The sequence below is a fragment of the Python bivittatus genome, unplaced genomic scaffold, assembly GCF_059951505.1.
Source record: "Python bivittatus isolate LINGU-HERP-01145 unplaced genomic scaffold, Pbiv_v1 ctg000850_np1212, whole genome shotgun sequence".
Lineage (NCBI taxonomy): Eukaryota > Metazoa > Chordata > Lepidosauria > Squamata > Pythonidae > Python > Python bivittatus.
In genome coordinates this window covers 64,649,328-64,673,713 of record NW_028277112.1, presented here as the reverse complement: position 1 = coordinate 64,673,713, position 24,386 = coordinate 64,649,328, and the positions used below count along the sequence as shown (strand labels likewise).

Here is a 24,386-nt window from a genome sequence, read left to right as displayed (position 1 = left end):
GCTGATGCCCATTACTTTGATATGATCAATTGACTAATCAGTAAAGTTATACTACTACTACTACTACTATATTATTTTAATAATAATATGCAGCTAAATAATTAATTTTTCTGTATTTTTCTTGGAATCAAACAATTTCCTGAAGTAATGCCTTACATGTTAATTCTGAGATACCCATCAGTTGTGAATTTAATCATTTTACTGTTGCATAGAGTGAAGATAGTCCAAGTCCCAAGAGACAGCGCCTTTCTCATTCAGTCTTTGACTACGCAGCAGCATCACCAGCCCCATCACCACCAATGCGACCATGGGAGATGACATCAAATAGGCAGCCTCCTTCAGCTCGACCAAGCCAACATCACTTCTCAGGGGAACGATGCAACACACCTGCGCGCAACAGAAGGAGGTTAGCTTTTCTTGAGGACAGTCATATTCTTGATTTAGAACATAGTTTTTGAAGTATCAAATTAAAATTATTGTTATATAGTAGTGTATAGCAGAGAATCACTTCAGAGTTTAATGCTAGGGAGTCTTAATTTTATGAAATTCATGAAGTGTATGCCAGAAATACATTTTAGCATTTTACAGTGGTACCTCAGGATACGAACTTAATCCGTTCCGTGACTCTGGTTGCAACTCGAGTTGGTCTCAAGTCGAGGTAAAGTTTCCCATAAGGTTCAATGTAAATCCGGTTAATCCGTTCCGCCCTCCGAATTTGGTCGCAACCCGAGGCAAATTTCCCCATAGGGTTCAATGTAAATCCGGTTAATCCGTTCCACCCTCTGCCCGAGTTTGGTCGCAACCCGAGGCAATTTTCTCTTCAGAGCCTTACTCCTGCCAAGCCTGCTCTGCATTTTCTTTGGAGCCATGCTAACACACACACCAAAAACCTTCGCAAAACACCACAAAACACACCACAAGCCTCACCGAACGTCTCCTTGCTACCGTGACCTCACCCACAGGAAGCCGCGACCACGTGGCAGCAGGGAAAATGGCCGCGGATCCGGTTCGTAAGTCGAGGCGAGTTTGTAACCCGAGGTAAATTTTTCCTGCCGAAGCTGGTCGTAACCCGAAATGTTCGTTAGTAGAGGCGTTCATAACCCGAGGTACCACTGTATATCACAGACAGTGAATTTTATCTACAGTCTTAATTAGTTTTCTGTACAAATTTATTGAAGAGTTGCTTCTTATATTCAGTAAATCCTAATTTGTTTAGATTTGGTTGTCCAAAAGATTTAGTTGTTAGCTTAAATACTGTTTTTCGAGGAATCTAGTTCATCTTCATCCAAAGGTATCAGAGTTGACATCCAAATGTTTACCTTCTTTTGCCTCCTCTATTCTTTCTTCACAACAACTGTGAGAGAGATTTAGCTGAGTAAATGTGAGTAGGCTAAGGTCAGTCAGCCCTGACCTTTGTTGTTGAAATAATTGTAAAATACAGAATAAAACACTGAAGGCAGATATCATATATCAAACTATGTATTTTATGTTTACTAGAGGAATCAATAGCTTAGCATGGCTCAGATTCTCTCATTTCTGAAAAAGTAGCACATTTTTGCAAGTTTTGCTAGAAAGATGATATTCTTAATTGGACTCCCAATTATCAAGAATAAGATATTTTATCACTTGCACGTATTTTTTTTTCTTTATGTTTGTATTACATGCTTCTTCTAGGGAACACAAAATATAACATATACTGTATTGCGTTTTATCATCACATTCTAACAGGGAGGTTTGGGCTGAAAATAAATTATTTTTGTTTCCAAAGTAGCTTAGCGTATGAATGAAAAAGAAATTGCATGTAGAGTAACATAATTAAATTGTGCCATTCTTTACTAGGCACATCATGATTTGCTAGATTCATTTAAATTATTTATAAATATTCACTTAGATGATCATTTCAGTCTCTAACATTTTACCCCCATCATATCAGCTTACCTTGAGCTTGATCAGTTGTTGTATGTCTTTTTCTAAGGTTTTCCTGGAAAAGTCACCACGGTCTGTTCATCACAGACCTTAAGTGTTGTATAAATTAATTCAGAGGTTTTGAATATTTCCAGATTGCTAATAAGTTTGTGTTCCTCTTTTCATATCTTTTCCCTTCACCGATCCAATCATACTGTAGAAAGCAGAGATTTTGTAATAATCTCTATTATGCGCTTGTATTGTAGAGTGTAAAGAAGATAACTGAATTGCTCAGTACTCAAATGCTTGCCAACTGGCAGTACTCATCACAGAATCAGTTGTCTGGCCTCTGACCCATCTGCTAAGTTCAGCTTGACCTTCACTCTTGCTACTAAGTTATCTGAGAAGAAAAGGACCATATGGCAATTTTGACCCAATTATTTTGATTATGTTATTTTTGCACCAGAAGAAAATATAAGTGCATTCAGATTTTTATGGTTAGAGAAATGTAAGAATACAGGAATAAAAGTACATATCCACAGTATGTAGTCAGTTTAAAAATAGAAATTACCATAGCTGTTCAAAATATAAAACTTGTCCCATTTGATTATTTATAGCCCTCCTGTTAGACGCCAGAGAGCAAGAAGAGATCGACTGTCTCGACATAATTCCATTAGTCAAGATGAAAACTACCATCTTCCTTATGGACAGCAACAAGCAATAGAAGAACCACGAGCCTTTCACCCACCAAATGTGTCTCCCCGTATGTTGCACCCAGCTGCTCATCCACCACAGCAGAATGCAGTCATGGTTGACATCCATGAACAGGTATGGGAAAAGATAGAAAAACATTCTCCAGATGTCTGATATCCAATACTTTTTGATGGTTAATATTTCCAATTACCTGGATACATTGGAAGGACTCAACCTCTATGATTCTGTGTGAGTCACTCTTGTTTGTGCTGCTATCTGTGCTGGATAACTGTGTGTCTGCATTAATAGCAACCTGATTAAACAAGGTAGTCACACTTTAGTGAACTCTGATTGGAAGGCCAGAACTCTCCCTCATTTCTCCAGAAATGTGGTGGTCTATTTCTTGATTTCACATGAATTTTCATAATCTATATTGTGCCTCAGCACAGTGTGTAGGTATTACTGGCAGGTGTGGCAAGTGCTCTGAGACTACCAAATCTTCCAAAAAGTAGGATAAATTAATCCACCAGGCATATTAAATGTAGTTTAATTATATTTAGACACTCCTTTTAACTATTCCGGTTGTAGAAAGGCAGAAGAAATTGCCCAGTCTCCTCTTTCGTTATATTGTGATAGTCTAATATATGATTATCATACAACTTGATGGATTATGTTTGAACGATGACATACTGATAGTACCTCTGTAATCATGAAGGTCTTCTCAAAGAAATTCTCCTTAAACCTTAGAGTTGCAATGAATGTAGAGTACTGTAGATTTCATATGGATGACCTAGGCTGCCAGAAGGCCTGTTTATGTTCATATGCAGCAGTAACTATTTTTAGTTTTGCATACACAATACAACATGATATTTAGATCTGGACTGAAAGCACTTTAGATCTTGAGTAGGCAGAAGGTTGATCAGGGCCTATCACTTAATCTTTGGGTCATTGGCAGTGAATCAACAAGGATTCCAGAGTCACAATTATACAAGAAATAATGACAATTGGCAGAATGTTCCTAATGTTGGGATGCAAGTATTCTGAACTTGGTGCACTCCAACTATTTCAAATGTTCTGCCAGCTACAACTGGCAGACCAGAAACAAGTGCAGAGAAATGTTTGTCTCTTTCTATAATTTTCTGTAATTTTCTGTTTCTAAATTGTTTCCATCCTGTTGCATGTAGTGTGAGGAAGAAATTTAGACCAGTTCTCAAGTTGGCTTAAATTAATATGTTTTAAGGCTTCATGGCATTTTATTGCTAGGGTTTGGGGTCTACCAGATTCTTTGAAAAGATCATTGGACATTGCTGGCCTTTTAGGTACATGCTCTTCCTCACTCTTACAATAAAATCAGATAGTATCTCTGGTATAATGCATACATCTGTTTTGAGGAGATATAACACCCAGTTTAAAAAAAATTCAGGGTCACTGCCCATTCCATTAATGTTACTCTGTTGCTAATGTACTCCCTGTGCTTTCAGAGCCCATTTGAAATAAATAAAATACAGTCCCCAACTGTAGGGGGAAGGTGTATGCTTCTGCAGTACAAACATTCTGATTCATCTTTAATATGAAAAGGGTTTAATTGCTTTTAAATATTTCTGCTAGTGCACATGCTGTTTTTGCTTGTAGAAGAGAGGTAAGTCAAAATGTAGTTTAGTGTAGGATGGCATTTTGTTGGTTTGTTGTTAAGTCTTGAAAACAGACTCCAAAATAATAAATGGTACAGTGCAGCAGTGAGTTATTTCAGGAACCACCTTGCTCAGTTATCTCCACTCATCCAATTAGACATCTCAGGAAGGCCTCCTGAGAATCTCTTCCCCTTGTAAGTTTTATGGGACCTGGATGAGGCATATGATATCCAGACGGTTTGGAAGGCACCTTTCCATCTTCTACTCTGGAAGATCATGAAAACCTTTCTTTTCCCATCAGCTTTTGGGTCCACTTGATTGGTTACTTCTGTATATGTATATTTTTGCTGTATCTTTAATTGAATTTTGTTTTACTACTTGTATTATCTTGGTTGATTCTTTCTTTATTGTACACTGCCCAGAATTGTAAAATTGGGGTGGCTAACAAACATGGCAAGCTAACAGTCCTCTCTGAGCTTGAAGTATTACAGTATGTAAAATTACAGAGGCTGTCTTTCTACAGCAAGTGTAGGGGCACTCTTGGGTGGTTGAAGTGTGTTCCACTAGATAAATAGAAGGCTAGGTTTATTTAATCTGAATCTGATATTTCTGTTCAAAGTTGAGCTCCACACATGGTCAGAAGATAAACCATGCAGTTTAAGTAGGAGCAGTATTATAAAAAGAGTTACAAGTGAGGACACTGGGTATGTGTTCATTGTGTTCATGCATGATTTCTATATCTGGATGTGAAGTAAAAATAATTCTTGCAATGCTGAGGAGTAAAGAATCATATTTTAGCTGTGGCTGTCAATTGCCTTGATGCAATTAAAAAGAGGTAGATTTTGTTCTTTGTTATGAAAAGATATCTGCTGAAATGTTGGATTGCTACCAAATAGATACTCAGTTGATAATAGCTGGCAGGTGATTCTCAACCCTGCTAAAATATTTTTGTGGAAAACCAGAATCCCAATGACTTCAGGCTTTCCTGTTATTTTAATCTTTGTATATTGATATTGCTTCTCATTGTTCTCAGATTCACCAGGGCACAGTCCCTGTTTCATATACAGTGACCACAGTAGCACCACATGGGATCCCACTTTGCACAGGTCAGCACATACCAGCTTGCAACACGCAGCAGGTCCCAGGGTGTTCTGTGGTTTTCAGTGGGCAGCACCTCCCTGTCTGCAGTGTGCCTCCTCCAGTAAGTAATTCTTTAATTTTAATTATGAAATACATGCTGAAAATAATTGGAAGAGCAGACAGCTTTAAAGAAATGTATTTAGACCTGAATTCTGTGAATATCTATAAATATAAATAATTGAAGTTTAATTTTAGTGACATTTAAGTTGCATGTAAAAAAATTAAGAATCCGTTTTTGTGTAACAGTGCATCATCGTGTATTTAAATAACTGTTAGGTCTATTTCACAAACTTAATTACTTTAAGAGGAATATTAGGGGTTTTTTTCCCTTGATGTTTTGAATATTACTTCCATAAAGTAGTTTGTGCCTAACCTCTGAATGCCTATCTTATCCTATTATTATTTTTATTAGTAGTATTTATCCTGCCTTTCTTTTTATATATACTCAAGGTGGCAAACATACCTAAGTCTCCTGCCTGCTGTTTTCCCCACAACAGCAGTCCTGTGAGGTGGGTTGGGCTGAGAGAGAATGACCGACCCAAAGTCACCCAGCCAGCTTCCATGCCTAAGGGAGGCTTTAATTACTATTTTTAAGAACTTTGGTTCAGAGAATTCTTTCAGAACTGTTATTTTAAGGTTAAAATAAAATGTCTTTCCTATATTTGATATCCCAGGCAGATTTTTCATAAATTACCCTCCCTTCACTGTGAAATATCATGTTACCCTGAATAGTTAATAACCTAATAGAATAAAATACATCAGTGCACAGTTATTGAAATTGACTTACTAACATAACAGTTCAGTGATCATAAAAGAATTTATGAGTCTTACACTAGTACCTACAGTTCCTACAGAAGAGATGTAACATTGCTTAAATTTGACTTAAAAGATTCCAAATAATAATATTGTGAGAAATTCTCCTCTTGATTTCTAAACAATTGGAGTTTATATAGTTTGTAATTATTTAATTGTTTAGTTTCTAAACAATTGGAGTTTATGTAATTCCCTAGGAAAGATTAATTCTACAAGACCATAAGTTATTTCTTAATTTGCATAATTAATGTTGCTTTTATTAATAACATGGAGGGAGATAATCTATACTGTTGCAACAGTATTTGTTTTGTAAATAAATAACGCTTTATTTTATCTAATTCCTTACAGCATCCAAATACTGTATGTCACATAAGGTTATATATGTTTATCTTCTGCAGATGCTTCAAGCATGTTCCGTTCAACATTTGCCGGTTCCATATGCAGCTTTCCCACCCCTTATTTCTAGTGATCCATTTCTCTTACATCCTCCACACCTCTCCCCACACCATGCTCCACATTTGCCACCTCCAGGCCAGTTTGTTCCTTTTCAAACACAGCAATCACGATCGGTAGGTATTGTTTTAAAAAAAATCTTCTAGTAACAGGTTTTGGCATATTGTATTTAAGATATCGTATTTTGGTGGCTGACTGCCAAGGGTTATTCCACTATTAAATTGAAAGTTTCTGTGAGTGATAACAAATTTTCTAGTATAGGAGTCTCCGATATACAAAAACCAATCTAGCCTTAATAACTTTAATTCCAAGTTTGATAGAGGAACAGAATTAAAAATGGATTTTTAAGTGTGTACTGTGGTTTCCTATCTGAATGTGGAAAGAATAAATCAGTTGCTATTCTCTTTTAATAGTCACTGGGGTTTGGGTTTTGAATTTTAGGTGCAGTTTCAGATTACGTTTTGCAAATTTCAGTGCTTTGAATCAATAAATTTAAACGTTATTGTTTGCCTTAAATTGAAATGGTATTTTGTCTTAAATTAATCTACTGTGGGGCTAATCTTTATTAATACAGAATACAGTAATATGAGTAAATAGCTATGCAAAATACCTGGGAAAAAATGCTACTTCCAGTCCATGAAAGTATTGAATTATTTTATATAGGAGGCTTTCTTTAAATGGTCCAGAATGCAAATATAGCTCTGCTTCGGTTAGAATGTACCATAAATCTCTTTACATCTCTTGTTATGCACACAGAGAATTTTTTTAAAAAGCCTTAAATATATATTTTTAGTCTCACTGTAATGGTGAAACAACATCTCCTGGTGCTTTTCAGGAGTATTCAGACCAAGTTTCAAAAGGCTCTTCAGAGGCAGGGATCCAAAATTGAGGTGACAATGGTTAGCATATGAAGCCCATTGTTACTAAGATACTAGGTTGGCCTGTTCCAAGAAGGCTATTAATTTGGAAGTATGGTATATCATTTCCTGGTCCTCTTTGTTTTAGTTTTTCACACTGCCTAGAAATATTTATAATTTTCTAATTTAGACTACAGTGGGAGTTCATGTAACCCAAGGTTTTCCTAAAACGGGATTAGGCAACTTCTGGTCTGCATATGCTCTTCTAGCACCTCATTTATAGATCCTATAAAATTCTGAGATTAGACTTCTGAAATTTGGTATTAGCACAGCTATTTCCTGATCTGAAAATGCCCAGATAAGAGTGGAGCTACATGTGCAAGGCAAAGGTACTTAATCTTCCACATCCCACAAAATCTCAAAAACACAAAAATGTGATTTTGTGCCTATGAATGCAACATGCAAAACATTCCTCTTATTCTTTTTTAAAAACATTTAAAGAGGTGCTTTGCTTTGTTGAAAGTTTGAATGGACTCTCTTAAAGCTATCTTGCAAAACAGCGGAGCCCACTAGCTTCTAACGGCAATGCAACCATGTTGTTTTACTTCATTCTGTTTTATAGCTCCTCCTCAGCACAGCAGGTACTGCTGGAGAATGCTTAGAATTGCTGTGAAGTAATGCTCTTCTCTCTGCTTTCTCCAGCAGTGTTCTCGAGAGCCAGAAGTCTCCTGCTTTAGGGGGCACTGCTAGAAAAAGTTTTGCTTAGCCTTCTCCTGGAGAACTACCCAACCTTCTCACTGTTCTGCAGCAGTGCTTACTAAATTTGGGGAGCACTGCTAGAGTATGTTCAGCAAAACTGGAAGAGGCTCCTGCATAGTCGCTGTGTTTGCACAAAAGCCTGTTGTAACTTTAGGTGACATGAAGTTTCAAGACAATGCACAGGGCTTTCTTGAGGTTATTGATGTCTCTTTACTTTGAGGAAGACCATCATGCTGCAGCTGAAAGCTCTTAGTCTACAGTTTTAACTCTAGAAGAGAATGTATGTAGCTCAGGGTTGAACTTTAGAATCCCTGGTGTTCTCTGAGCTTGGCTGTTTTCGTGCAGACATTTCGTTACCTGTCTAGATATCATCTTCAGTGCTAGAAGGGGGTGGGGCTTGCTTTTTTTGGGGTATATAAACAGAGAGCAAACCCCACTCCCTTCAAGCACTGAAGATGTTACCTAGACAGGTAATGAAACATTGGCAAGAAAACAACCAAGCTCAGACAACACCAAGGACTCCACAGTTTTAATTCTAAATGCCAAAAGAAGTTAAAAGCTATCAGTTGTACAATACTAGAAAAAAGTTGTGTCATATATAGGTAGTCCTTGACTTATGACCACAATTGGGACCGGAACTTCCTTCATAAAATGATGTGGTCTCTAAGTGAGTCGCATCCGGTTTTAAGACCTTTTTTGCTGCAGTTGTTAAGCAAATCCGGCTTCCGCCATTGACTTTGCTTGTTGGAAGCCCCCTGGGAAGGTTGCAAATCGCAATCACGTGACCCCAGGATGCTGCAACCGTTGTAAATACATGCCTGTTGCCAAGCACCTGAATTTTGATCACATGACTGCAGGGATGATGCAGTGGTCGTAAGTGCAAGGACCATCATAAGTCACTTTTTTGGCATGGTCATAACTTTGAACGGTCATTAGACCTAGAACTACCTGTTTACTGTATAGTAAGGCAGCACCTGTGGTAAAATAGACAGCAAATTAATTACATTTGATACTGTTTAGCATCAGAATGAATGCTTTAAATTAGCAAGGTTAATTTTAAGCAGTAGATTCTGTGTCTTCAGCTCTGCCCTGAAAACAGTATAAACATGCACTGTCCATTTGTTTAATTAGTCAACTTACCATATAATTAAAATGTTAAGTGTAATCTGACATGCCTGGTTTCTTTTTCCTTAGCCTCTCCAAAGGATAGAAAATGAAGTAGAGTTACTTGGAGATCATCTTCCTGTAGGAGGTTTTACCACCTATCCACCTTCTGCCCATCCACCAACATTGCCTCCCTCAGCTCCTCTTCAGTTCCTAGCGCATGACCCTTTACATCAAGAGATGTCATTTGGAGTAGTAAGTAATGTTTTCAAATATACTGCCATGAGCTCTTATACATTTAATAAATACCTTTTGTTTTACATTTACATTTAATAAAAACCTTTTGTTTTAGTTTTTTAATACACATTTCTGAGCATATTGTATGAAGTATATATTTATCATACTTACATACTTATATAAGTATATATATCAATGACGACTCCCTGCAAAGTCAGGGAATGAAAATAAGGCCCTGAAGATGTGGTTTTGTCAGCAGGCCTGGAAACCCCAGGCTGATGCAGAGCCGATCAACTGGTTAATCGGAGTGTATTTGTTGCTGCCAGGGGGTTGGGGGGTTTATTGGTTTTGTTTTATGAGTTTTAATTCTGTAAGCCACCCAGACTCACCTTGTGTGAGATGGGCGACCATATAAATTTGTTTAATAAATAAATAAATGTAGGGTGATATGTACCCTACATAAACTAGCAGCAACACTGTTTCTCGTAAGAAATAACCATAAGAATTTGTTCTTAATGGCCTTTCAGAAAACCACTCAGGAAAGTGTGGGTCTAACTTTGCAAGGGTGCAGGCCACCAAGGAGAAGTATTGCCTCGGGGTCTCAGCCATCTCATTTCACAAAAACTGGGGCCATGAAGCATCTCTAACTGGGATGAGTATACAGGATGGGCCATTTGTACGCAAAAGAGATGGCTCTAATCCTGGAAATAATCTGGGAACTAAACCACACAGATTTTTCAAAGTTAAACCCGGTGCTTTAGAAACCTACTGGTAGCTAGTGTCTACACTATAAAGGAGCTATTTAAGGATGCTTTTCCCCCCATTATGCAGGATGTTGCATTTTGTACCAGTTGCAGTTTTCTAGCAATGTTCAAAAGTAGTCCCATTTAAGTATCTATAGTTTAGTCATGGTTAAGGTATGAGTTATTTTTGTAAAGGTCTCCAGGCAGGGCCTTTACTGTAGACAAACTGTGTTGCTCCAAATAGGACTGAAGCTGGGTGAAGACCTCTCTGGCCACAATCTGTATCTCTGAATCCAGCAATAGCATTGAATAGTTCAGCCTATTTCATCCCATCTGCACCTTCACAGTGTACAAGCACTGTGTCAAGACTTCCACAATATCTCTGACCCAAGCCAGCACGATATAAAACTGGGTATCATCAGGATGTTGATAATAACTCATCCTGAAGTGTCAGATGACCTATTCCAGTGATACCACATAGGTGTTAAATAATAGGGTTGAGAAGACGGAATGCTCCCTGCCTCTACCAACTGGCCCCTTCTGCTTATGAAGAACCATGAAAGATAGTATCCCCAACCCCTACAGATGGTTTGGAATGACACCACAGTCAGTGCTATTGAATGCTTCTGAGAGGTCAGAAAGGTTCAAGAGGGATACTCTGCTCCTATGTGGATCTCAACAGAGGTCATCCATCAGAGCCATCATCATTTCTGACTGCATGATAATCTCCTTCCTGTAGGGCATCCTTAGTTGTGCAGTTATTGCAAATGGGACATAAACTAACCTTGTGTCCCATTGACTTAGTACACATTATCCAGTTAAATGAAATAATTTATTTTTTATAAAGCAAGGAGCCAAATTGTGGAGTTACAGGAAAATAACACTGTGATAAAAAAAAAAATCTTTGACATCTAAAACCTTTTTTTAGTATAATATATGACTGATCTCATTTTATAACTTACTGTACTTTTAAAATACTTTTCTTTGTTTCTTTTAGCCTTATCCACCTTTCATGCCTCGAAGACTCACAGGCCGCAGTCGATACCGATCTCAACAACCAATTCCACCTCCCCCTTACCATCCCAGCCTATTGCCATATGTGCTGTAAGTTTGACACCTGTTGTTTCCTGTGAATTGTAGGTGGGTTATGCCATTTTGCTGAAAAGTCAGGTACAGGTAGTCCTTGACTTATAACCATTCGTTCAATGACCATTCAAAGTTATGAAGATGCTGAGTGAATGATCTTTATGACTGGCCTCAGAATTCTGGCCATCCCAGCATCCCCACAGTAATGTGATTGTGATCTGGGCACTTGGCAACTTACTCACACTTGCAGCACCCTACGATCGCATGATTGCCATTTGTGACCTTCCCTGCCATCTTCCTCAGAAAGTCAGTGGGGAAGCTAGCAGGGAAGGTTGCAAGTCATTGGGGTAAGTTTCCCCCACCCGCGCACTCTTCCCCAGCCCTTCTGTGCTCACGCCATGCCGGCCACTTGTGCACCTTTCCCAAGTATCACCACACCTTCCTCGCTGCACCTCCCTCATGTTCCCTCCCTGCACCTCCTGCGCACCCTCCCACACTCCTCCCTGACCCTTGCCATGTCACCTGCGCATTGCCGTGCACCCTACCTGACATTCCCTGTGCCTCCCTCACACTCCCACATGCCCTCTCTGCACCTTCCACACACCTCCTCACCTCTTTCCCCCACCCAGCAGTAGCCACTTACCTGCCTGCTGATCTGCTTATGAGCCGCCTGGGACTTGCAAATTCCTGCCGGTTTCCCCAATGACTTTTTTGTGGGAAGCCAGCACAAAGTTGCTTTGCCTAAATGACTGTGAGATTTGGTTAACGACAGCAACCGGGACTGCAGGGATTGCCATTGCTAAGTGATGCAGTCATAAGTCGTGGACTACCTGTGTTTGATTCATCCCCCCAAAACACATGCTGTTTGAATGCAAACAGCCTAGGGAAGGCATCAAATATTGTCATGAAAACTTAAATTTATTGAAGGCACAAGGTTCCCCACTCTGTCCTAGGGTTGTATATGAAGCTTCTAATTAAGATACAGAATTTTGAGTTTTTGGAAAATGGTAGCTCTACTAATCTCATAAAAAAGATATTAGGAGAGTTTTTTAAAGTGCAAATTGGTAGTTATCAGTAAGAAATTATAGCAATTGGATGAGCTGCTTTTGTTGAATAGTGGAAGTTGGAGAAGTAAGGTTAGATGTAAAGCGAAATGTGTCTAAGAGTGCCATATTGGTGCTACAGAACTTTCTGGAGAATGTGTAGCACCTATCAATAAATATATTACAATCCTTTTTAGCTGCTCTTATTTTTATTCTTTTGTATACAAATATACTGTGTTTGTTTCCTCCTTTGTATTATTTTTCCAGATTTCAGTACGGTCCCTATTTTTGCTATTTTAATCCCAGTCCCCAGTATGATTGCCTTATGGATTCCTCCCTAGGAAAAGATAAATGCTTCCTTTTCCTGTTGAAAGACCAATTCTTAGTTTTCTTTTTTGTAGTCCCACTGTAGCTTGATTTAATACTTTATTTACTTAACCTACAAGACATCGTATTACTTGTTTTTAGATAGTCACAAATCCATTTGTCAGTAGCATCATACTGTCTCCAGGCTCTTGCTCATGTAGTAGCTTGGGGAAAGTAAGAAAGAGCAGGAGTCTTCCTATCTCCACCAGACTCAATCAAAAATAAGAAAAAATGCTGCTACTCTTCCAAGTATTCTGGGCATGCCAGAGGAAGAGAGGAGATTGGTGAATACAAAGAATGGCTGGCGAGTAAACCAAGCTAATTTGGTATATGAAGCCTTTATGTGAAATACATAATCTGCCACTTGAATATGTGGTGATATTATATGTTTTAGAGCAGCTTTTAGCTTTGAAGGATGCTTTTCTTCTACTCCCTGGTTTGTATTAATTGAACCCCTGCCCACGACTCCTGAGTGTGGAAATAGCTGTAGTGGGTAAGAAACTTCCCAGTGGAATAAGCTTTTATCCCAAGCTTTTAATCCTTTACTTTCATGCATTTGCATCTTGTGTTTTTTGTGTCCGTTTTACTGAAATTTTAACAGTAATTTCTGGGAACCAGTTGAAGAATATGCATAACAAGGTACTTTATGTTTGGAATAATAAGCCATCCCTCTTTCACAGATCAATGCTTCCTGTGCCACCTGCCGTTGGGCCAGCCTTCAGTTTTGAGCTGGATGTAGAAGATGGTGAAGTGGAAAACTATGAGGTTGGTTACTGATAAATAAGCATGTGAAGTATAGTCATGAGGACTCAATTATTTTTTTGGATTTTTTTTCTCAAGGTGTTAGATGACCTGTATTTGCTGCTGGAAGGCAGTTTACACAGTTTTAAATTTCACCTTCTTAACTGCCAGCTCTCCTTAACACTGACCAGAAATTGGAGTGGTTGTAGGGTGCTGTGAGGGAGGGAGAATCTAAAATTGTGTGGAAGAGTCTCATGGAGCGTTCTAGCAATTCTCCTTATGCATAGTACCTTTGAAGTACCTCCCCCTTTCATGCCACTGTTTTTAGAAGAGGGGAAAAAAACACATCCTTGGATGAAAACCATAAATTTGCAAACATCTTTATCTGGAACAGAAAAATACATTAATTCCACAAAACTACTTAATGTGTTGGAATATATTTACGCAGATGGATTTCTAAGATATTTTTCTATTCATTAGCATTTCATATGTTAACTACTAGATAAGAAAAGTGTATCTCATATGTATGTGTACATATATCCTTCAGATAATTCTGGTTTTGCATATCCTATAGATGGCATAATTCTGGTTTGTTCCTCATTACAAATTAGTGGTGATATGAAAAGACCCAGTTGAACTATGTTTAAAGTAGTTGTTTCTCTCACAGGCACTGCTGAACTTGGCAGAAAGACTGGGTGAGGCCAAACCAAGGGGATTGACAAAAGCAGATATTGAACAACTTCCATCTTACAGATTCAACCCAAATAACCATCAGTCAGAACAGACTTTGTAAGTTTTTCATACCTTTGTTGAAGCTTTAGTATGAAGGCATGTTATCTTGCTAGTCTGGAGTCTTGCACAGAAGCACCTGTAGGCTTAAAATTACTTCCCAGCTTGTATATATGTTAGCCTGGGGTTTTGAAGCGTTTTCAGTATTGAAGATACTTCCTAACCATTGAACTGAAATCTTAAGCATAAGGCACTGACATTTTAATTGTGGCTGTTTACTCACAATATTTTAGGTGTTTCTGAAGGAACACAGTTTCTCTCTTGCCCTCATCTAATATACTGGAATTGTACTGGCACAGCAGAAAATTAGGTGGAGGAAATGCCATTGCTGTAAGATGAGAACCAGCACTTCTGTAACTTCAGCAAATCAATCAAGCCTCCCTTCCTCTAATCTCACATTAGTATCTGCTTTTGAAATATGGAAATTATCAAATCAGTTTGCAGTGTAGCATGGAGTACAGCTTTTCAAGAGGAAAATGTATGCCATAAAAAGCATAAAAACAAAGTAACCTTTTTTTTAATTTTTACCTCTGTCCATATGAAATCTGGCCTTTTTTTAAAAAAAAAACTCTGCTATATTTTTGTTCTTCAAAAATGTATTGTAAGGATAAATAAATCTGCATTTTTGAAAAAATAAACATATAATCCTCACTGAGCCTCTATAATGGGTGTTAGAAGTTAAGCGGGAGAAGAGGATTTAAGGAAAAAAACTATTTTTTGTTATTCATCATTGTCATACGAGAATTCTAAATAAGAAAAATAAAAATGGTATTGCTACAAAAAACACAAGGTTTGAACTGGGAGATCAACAATTCAAATTTTGCATGAACTTAGACCAGACATTTCTAGTCTGCTTAACAGGACTACAATTTCTAGAATTGCTATTCAGCTTAGCTAGGACTTCTGGGATTCATAGTCAAGCTGAACTGTAATTCAGCTTGATGTGAAGACTACAGACTGTTTTGTTTTGTTTCTCTCCCAAAGTGAAAAAAGTAGCAACATTTTGGAAAGCATTACTCCAGTGAAATATTTCATTTTAGAATAATGAGTATAGTAAGACAAGGTATTCATATTTTGCTATCCTTCATTACCCTAAAATGAGTGAAAGAAGTATAGTATTACTTTCAAATGCAAAAGCAAAATGCATTTCTGCCCTCAGAGGAACATTTGAAAACAAATTCAATTAGTAAACATAATACACCAAACATAATTATATGAATAAACAACTTTTTTATATTGCACTCTGTTTTCTTGAAATAACCAAGTGATCTTAGATTAGTGAAGAGTTATATAAAATTAATATTACATATCTTTTGATATTCCCCCCGAACTCTGATTAAAAAAAAAAGTGATGGGACACAACTGCTTTTTTGTCAACAAATTCAAAATTTCTAGACATGTTACCTTTCTATGCCAATCATTTCAAGTACTGAAAAGCTATACTAGATAGATAGGGGCAACCCGTTGGGCTTATCCTCAGTTCTGTTTTCATCTACTTGTGTGTGAAATGCTTTATACTCACTCCAAGCTGTATATAAAGAACTAGGAATGTGAAAAACGTTCCTTGCACATACTGTTCCATACACAGAACTGCTGGTTTTGGGTGGTCTGTGCCCACACTGCAATACATTGATTGTTTTGTTCCAGGCACAGCACATAAAGGGACTGTTTTGATCCAGGTACAAATGGTTCTTAGAGGAAGGGAGGAGGGAAAAAGCCAAGGATATTGACAACTGAGGTGGGAAGGAAGGTGCCGAGAAGATGGAGGGCTGGCATGTCAGGGGGATATGCTGTACTGGAGTATCACCAGTGATGGGGAGAGGGAGGAAGGGTGCTGGGAAGATCAGGGGTAGGCAGGCCATTTGGAAGTGTCGCTCTTGGAGTTGCTGATGGAAATGGTGAGAGTTTCTTGCCTGTTTGAATTTTGTTTCATCCGAACCTTGAAACAGCCAAAGGGTTCCAGGTGTGGGTTCTTTGGAGGCTGACCCCAATTCCAGAATGCAATGGTTTGTTCTAAGTTGGAAACAGAACATTTTCTCCATTTCATGCACACCCGTATAAATGACCAATTCTAATAGTGTTATTAGATTATGAGCAAAGAATAATTGGTATTGAATTGCATTTTTTAGCCAATGAGTCTATTTAAAAATAAAACCAAATCTGACACTGATACATCAGTATATCTCACTGAAATGCATGGCTGTTCATATTTTTAAACTGCATAGAAAACAGCTTTAGCTTTTGAAGTAAAAGCTTGTTAAACATAATTGTTGCTTTTATTGAGTAAAGTATCCTGCAATTTTTCTTTTCTAGGTGTGTAGTATGCATGTGTGACTTTGAGTCAAGGCAACTGCTTAGAGTTTTACCATGTAACCATGAGTTCCATGCCAAGTGTGTCGACAAATGGCTTAAGGTAATATTATTTTTAGAAAGAAAGTTGTTGTAATGATGTCCAAATTGCATGCAGTAACTTTGCAAAAGTCTGGCATATCCAGAAGCATACTTGATGCTTGGAGCAGTAGATATCAAACTGTAGGAGTAAAATTTCTGTCTTTAAGATGGGTCGTCTTGTTGATGAGTAGGAAGTCTTGAAATGTTCTAAACTTCCCTAAAACAGTGTTTTAAAAAATGGCATTAAATATTTTTAAACATATGTTTTAAAGTTTAGTTGGCATCACCAGAAATAGAGGTAAGAACAACAGTATTCTGCAAAATTTAATTTAAAGAGGAAATTAGAAATTTCAGAGACTGTCTTGAATTCCACTGTATTGTACCACTGTAGTGGTAAATTCTGAAGAATCTGAATACAAAAATGTACTCATGTTTTGCATAGACAAGGATATTAAGTTATATCAGTGGCCTATAAAAAGGTATGTGTATGAAAAAAATTGAATTTGGGGGAATTCTTAAATAGAATTAGGTATCACCATTCATCCCATTGAAATTGTGCAAGGGCAAAGACTTAAACTAGTATCTAAGTTGGTAGCATTATCACTGATGGACATTGCTACATTCAGTTATACATTCATTCAACATTTTTATCTTACTTTTCTTAAAAGAGAAAACAATGTGAATATCTGCAGCCTACTGCACACAGAACTTACCGGTTTTTATATTATTTGTATATCATGTAGGGTCTGATAGAATTGCAACTGCCATGTTTCATATGTTAGAAGGATGTTAACCTAAGAAATTCACAGCTTCCTGGTAGAATTTTTGTTTAGCTGTAAATAATAAGTTGTATAGCACTGTAAATACTTTGGACTATTTTAAACAAACTTAAATAAGTGTTCTTGCTTTAAAAGTAAAAATGGAGAGGGAAAACCCAGAACTCTTCATTCAAAACTACAAGGATTAAAACTTGAAGAGTAAAATGCATGCCACAAGATTACATCCTTGAAGTAATAATTGATCTAAGATTGTGACAGTACAAATATATATTATTTGGTTTAAAAAAGAGAAATTGTTGGAGGGAAAAAATCTGAAATAAGATCTAAGGAAGAGTGTTGTTTAAAATTACCAAGTTGGGGTAAGTGTAGAAGGGCAGAAAATACTTTCTGATGAAGTAAAACAGACTTATACTAGTGTAATTTATAAAGCTATACTGTTATCTTAAATTTTCATTACTAAATTAACTCTGCTCAGGATTTTATTGGAAATACTACTAGGTTTCAGTTTGTTCTGATTTCTTACTATACTTCAGTACATGGTGTAACCTACATCAAATTTTGAAGGCTTTTTGTGTCATGTTATATGATTTGTTTATATATTTTGAAACAGAGGGAATATTATAGCAACTTGGTCACTTCAAGGATTTGCATTTGTGTCATGCATATTATTCTTCAATTTTTACTAAGGCTTTGTATTTTCGAATAAATACTTTTTGCTTTCTTTGTTTTCTGATGCATTTTGTTTTATCTTGTGATTTTAGGGAGGTATACAAAATAAATTCCACAAGCTGAGGTTTTCAGTCCTGTAACTGTAACTATCAGGGCTTCCCTCTTGCATATTCATGTATCTGTTGTGACTTACACATACACGCATGGCACAATATCTCTGGAAACCTCAGTGATTGTAAGAACTTTGCTCTCCCTTTTCTGACACTATAGAAAGTTAAATTTGCAATTGATCTTTAGGAAGTTTCAATTAAAAACATTTAGAGCAGAAGTATGTGTTGACTCACAGTTTTAGGTATGACTAGGAGTCCTTCCACAGGATTAAGATTGCCCTTGAGTTTTGATGTGGGTCTTTCATCATCCCAGAGCTCTGTTACCATACAGGGCAAGTATGGGCAATCAGCCACTGAATCTCGCTAGCACATTTGCTGAAAATGATGCTTTATATTTTTTAGGCTGAATTCTTACACAGACACCAGCATAAGGCATAAAATAAATGTAAGAGAGATGAAAAATCAGTGATTATACCCATTCCCACCCACCCTCAGAAATCTTTTTGAGCATTAAGTTCATCTTCCCGATGAATTTCTACTTCCATTGACGATATATGTCATTGATTATAATGAACCTTTCTTAGTCCCCCCCCCCCCCCCCCAAAGTATGTTTTGTATTTTGTAGTCAGTGTAGCCTTCCTTCAGTAAAACGTCTTTTTTGTATTTCAGGCAAATCGTACCTGCCCTATCTGCAGAGCTGATGCTTCAGAAGTGCATCGTGATTCAGAATGACCAGTCTAAGAGCACAATTCTACTTTGGGTGTTCCTAGTCACATGTGTGTATATATATATATGAACTCTCCATTGAACTTAACCCGTGTGGCTTCCAGCCTTCCCTTTACACAAAAGGGTCAACGGACCTTTCTTTGCACTGTGTGATTTAATCAACTATAAAGCTTATAATTAGTCTTCACAATTATGGGATTGTTATACTAACTGTGTGATTGGAACTCCAAAGATTTTTTTTTTTTCTTTTAGCTTAATTTCGTGTGTGCACTAACATTCCCTGGTTTTTGTGTGATCATTCCGAGTGTTGCTGCGAGATTACAGTGGAACGTGATCTTCTAGCATGTGCTTTTATATAAAAAGTGGTAGCTCCAAACAATATAGCAATCTACCTTATATAGAGCCTTCAAATACTGTGAGTGGGAATAAATGGTGCGGGTGGGTGCGTTGATCGCAGGGTGTCTGTACGTATGCAGGCGAGCAAGAGTTTGGCGATAGTGTGTGAGAGGACTTATATACCAGCATGTACTGAGGATGTATGTGTGTAGTATTAATTATGCTGCAATGTATAATCTTGTGTGTTATTTAAACAGTCCTAGTACTGTACACTGGTTTCTTTCCTTGCGTTTGCGGTTGCACACTGAATGCAAAGGGTGCAGCAATGATAGACATTTGATATTTCATCCCCCATGTATTTAATAGTATAAAAGGTCCTTTTTTGCTTTTATTCAGATAACTATTATGCTTCCCATTAATCGGGGGTCCTATATCTGTCATTATAGAGCATATTGATTCTCAGTTACAACAATTAATTAGCCTTAATTTTAGGCTGCTGGAATTTCTACATTTTTAAAAACTTGCAGCTCACTGCTAACTATATGAGGAGTTGCAGCATTGCACAGTCAGGTAGCAATATTAAAAATTCTCAACCGATGACTGAAAGTTGATTGTCCTCTCTTTTTTTAAATTCTTCCAGTCAAAATTGGTTCTTTTTGATTGAACTTTGGAATATATATTTTTTTTAATTTCGGAGAGTGAAGATAACTTCGTTTTGAGTTTTTTATTATTATTTTTTTGTCTATAAATACAGAAACAGAGAGGATCTTCAAATCTTGTGCAAATGCTTCTTGTATTGTTGGCAATATATTTGCTTAAGTATACAGAGACACTGGCACTAACTCACATTCCTTGCCATATACAAGCAACTGTATACAATTAAAGTAACCTTTGAAAGAGTTGTGTTTTTTTTTCCTTTTTCAAAGCCTTCAGTTTTGTGAACAAAGTAAACCCTTAGCACTTTCTTAGAGATAGAACATTGTGGTTCTCCATCTTAGCCATGGTACCATGTTCACCTTTTACTGCCTGGCAAAAGTGTCACAAATGCAGTTTCTGGCTTGCTGCACTGGGTAGCGAGCTTTTGTGTGGATGTTAAGGCATCCTCAGTATTGTATGGATAGTATGAAGAATATTCATGGTCAAGAATGGGCGGGTATACGAAATCAAGAAAAAATAAATGCTGTGAATCTGGAGTTGACCTCCTTTCAACTGCCTTCTGAATAATGTAGTGGTAAAATTGGCATCACTTAACATTTTGGACTTAGTGCTTAACTTTTTTACAACAAACCAACAGTTGTCTACCCATGGCTACATAGTTCTCCAAGAGAGGAACATTTAATTCTGGATTATTCATTTTTCTCTTATAAGCGCCATAACTTTTGATTGCTGCAGCTATTGCTGCTAGTCAGCTTTCCAGATCTTGTGTGTCTTTTCTGATGCTTTATATGCTGCTATATATTGAATCTGTTTATTCCTCCAGAACAGTGTTGGTTGTGAATCATCCTCCTTTCTCAAAGCTCTGATGACTAATCGCAGTGTGTGGTTCTACAAATTAAAAAGCACAATTCCCACCAACCTTCTTTGTTTCAGATACTGTTTGCCTCTGTTTAGTAACTAGACGCCTTAGTCTGTCCATAGTGTCAGGAACTGTAATCTGTGTGACAGATTTTACACATGTTACGATTTTTCTCTCAATGTGCTCTAAGAAATTGTCTCAGTGTGTTGAAAAGTTTAAATTATTGCACATGGTAAATTTTATTTTTTTAAGCAAACAAAATCATGGGTTGGGAAGTGGGAGGGAAGCCACACATGTTTTACAGTACTCTGGATCTTTTTTATATTGCTGGATTTTCAAAAAAAAGAAAAAAGAAAAAATTACCATGCAGAATTACCATAATACTACCCTGCTCATTGTCCACTGAGTATCCACTCAGTGTCAACCCTGCTTTGGTAAAAGTAAGATGTTTTCTGGAACAGAGTGACGAGGCACATAGTATCTTAATTCTAAGAAATGGCTCCTCAGCCCTGCATCTGGATCCAATATTGTAGTGCAGCATCTGTCCCTTGATTCCCAGTTTCGGTTGAAGGACACTGTTGATGGAGAGAGAGGGCTGCAGGAGGGACTACTTTGGTAGCATACTCAAGTTAATTGTTGCACTCTTGTGGCAGATCTTTTTGAATGACTTGTTCGCTTGGGACTCTTGCAAATGTGTGCAGATTTGCTTCCTGTGGTTAAGTTTGTGTGAGACACATGTGCATGTGTTCTGAACCAGCTCATGCTGGCTGCAGTGGAATTCCGAACCCATTGTGGCTGGCAGAAGAGAGGGGGAATCATACTTCGCAGTAAACTGCCATGCGTTATGCACATCTACACATCTAATTCCACAGCCCTCGATGCCTGACAGCACCTAATTATAATATTGGGTAGCCTCTTCCCCATTATCCCTACCTCTCCCTGATGGAAAAAAAAAAAGTTGGCTTTATCATGTTGGCACTGCTGGGGTTTTATTTGCATGAATTGTCAACTTAATTTGACCTCCTGGCTTTTAAAAAAAAATGGTATAAAGGCCTTAAGGATATCTCTTAAGGTCTCACCTCTTGGTTTTCTTTTGCAGATTATTTTGTGGAAAGTAATTTCTTTTGTATAGACTTCTTTGTACAGTCTCCAGAATGTGATATTTGTCGCAGCTGTTAACATTTCCACTTCTTGTACTATTTGGGATTTACCAACTCTTACTTTGCTTTCTAAAAACTCAATACAGGCAGTCCCTGGGTTAAGAACATCTGACTTATGGACAACTCATATTTATGAATGGGCTGCCTACTACTAAAAATGGCAGATGGTTTTCTCCTTCCTCAAGCTGACGAACTGCTGAAGCCGCGCAATGTTTTCATGAACTGCTGGAGTCGCGTTTTTAATATACAGCCTGTTTCCAGTGGTTCATGAAAACAACACGCGGGTTCAGCTGTTTGTCAGCTTGAGGAAGGAGAACGCTGTCCACCATTTTTGGTAATAGGCAGCCTGTTCCTAAGTGTGAGTTCATAAGTACAAATTCAAATTAAAGACAGATTTAGGAACGGAACTCATTCTTAACCCAGGATTGCCTGTACAAACTCTGTTACTTGTAGACATAAGAGAACGGTGGTTCTCTCACCGTTACCCCCTTTGGTACCTTCAGTTACCTCATTTTGGTATTTTTGTGTTGCAAATTTGCTAATGATTATGAAAGCTTATGGATTTTGTTAGAATTATATTTGTCAAGTGTTTTCTTTAAAATCATACTCCATTGTATCATTTAACATGTAGTTTTAAATGTATTATAAATATCTGTAACCAAATCATTTGAAGGCTTGATAAATTTTTAACAAAATTTGTACATTTTTTATGAGAGTTACTAGTAATGCTTTACTAAGTAGTGCAATGAATTTTTATTTTTAATCCCTGTGCCCAATTTTGGAGTTGAGAGGGTTGTTCAGTAATAAATGTATGATGTACACTTAGACAACTTTGTGTTTTTTCTTTTCACACTAAAATTAGCTCTCTAAATCTATTAATTGGCCTGGAAATCTGCCCTTTAATCTAAAAATACAAATAGAGGTTGAATTATATCCACTGAATTACTTGTTTAATCACATAGCCAAAACATTGTTAAAAACCCAAATGACAATTTGATTCTAATTTAGCATTGATACATCATTTAAAATTTCAGAAACTGAGCCCAGTCTCTTTAAAGAATATTGGTTTGGGTATTCATGTCGATTGCTCTGTTATATATTGTTTCTGTTTATAATATCTTTTTTAATGTGGTGTGACCCAGTCGTGCACGTCAACGATCAGCTTACTTATATAGCTTCTTATTACTAACTACCCTCTTCAGGGTAAAAGGTAGAGAGACAGACAGATATGGGACATTCCATTGCAAAAGTAGTCAGACAGATGTGGGATATTCCATTTCCAGATGATTTATATGCAGTCCCAAATGCTCCTTTTATCCATCCATCTGTAACATGCCAAAGTATCAAAGTATTTGCCAATCCCTATACATTTGCATATTCTGGTCCAATGGACCAGTATCTGAGTTTATGAAACTTTATTCTAATAATAGAAAAGTTTGGAGATTTGAATAATCTTTTTTTGGCATAGTCCTGACATTTTGTCCCTCAGATGGATCAGTTATAGATGTACAGCAAGTGATGGAGTTGAATCTAATGACAGTGAAATATCTACTGTTCCTTCTCCCGGCTGTTTGAAACTGGGGCTGTACCCCAGCATTATGGATGGTGCCTGACTAGTGATCCTGCCTTTGTTTACAAAGGCATGCATGATACTGACAATTTGACTCTCAGCTTGCCTTCCTACTTCCTGCTTTTTTCATTCCTACTCATACCACTCAGATATTTTCACTAGGAAGGATGCTCCTGGAAAGCTCCCACATGCTACTTAAAAATACTTGTGCTTTTTTGGAAGTTGGAACAAAATCTCAGGACTCTCTGTCCACCACCAGAATAACTCTCTGGAAACAGTGGAATGGAACCAAATTTAGTATTGGGGGGGGGGGGAGGGCAAAAATAAGATTGCTACAAAGATGGGCCAGATCTGGCTGAGAGCCAGAGAAAAATATTCTGAAGAAAAATCCCCAATCCTCCATGGAGAAGAATTTGGGCACTACCTCAGAATGTTGCTGACCGTTCCATTCAAAACCCTCCTCCTCCTCCTCTCCTAGTCATGTAACCCAGAGAAGAGGTCCTGCTTCCCAGGGCACAAACTTGGCTACTGCTGTAAGGGAGTTGAAAAGAATTCCGGAAGCCATGGCATCTATTTGAATTGTTCCTCCCAGAGCCAATAATTTTCAAGTTTCCTTTCTAAAGCAGCACTTAGCCTACCTTTCCTTATCTGTACAAGTTAGCTTTCTAATTTCTAAAGCAAGTCTCTAGTTGGAGGAGGAAGGAGTATTAGGTACGTTCGCCACCTTGAGTTATTTGTAAAAATAATAAAGGGATTAAAAAAAAAAGTT

General features: G+C 37.5%; 1 protein-coding gene across 7 annotated transcripts in view; it reads left to right on the top strand.

The window, feature by feature from the left end:
* Positions 1–19,280, top strand: part of RNF38 (ring finger protein 38) — an 86,365-nt gene extending 67,085 nt beyond the window's left edge. For all 7 annotated transcript variants that reach the window (XM_088130472.1, XM_088130473.1, XM_088130474.1 and 4 more), the window contains 10 exons: positions 213–406; positions 2,523–2,733; positions 5,263–5,430; positions 6,581–6,751; positions 9,446–9,610; positions 11,333–11,439; positions 13,511–13,595; positions 14,239–14,360; positions 16,674–16,773; positions 18,979–19,280. In XM_088130472.1, coding sequence (XP_087986598.1) covers positions 213–406; positions 2,523–2,733; positions 5,263–5,430; positions 6,581–6,751; positions 9,446–9,610; positions 11,333–11,439; positions 13,511–13,595; positions 14,239–14,360; positions 16,674–16,773; positions 18,979–19,041 — 1,386 coding nt within the window. In that variant the 3' untranslated portion in view covers positions 19,042–19,280. The remainder of the gene's footprint in view (positions 1–212; positions 407–2,522; positions 2,734–5,262; positions 5,431–6,580; positions 6,752–9,445; positions 9,611–11,332; positions 11,440–13,510; positions 13,596–14,238; positions 14,361–16,673; positions 16,774–18,978) is intronic.
* Positions 19,281–24,386: the final 5,106 nt, after the last annotated feature.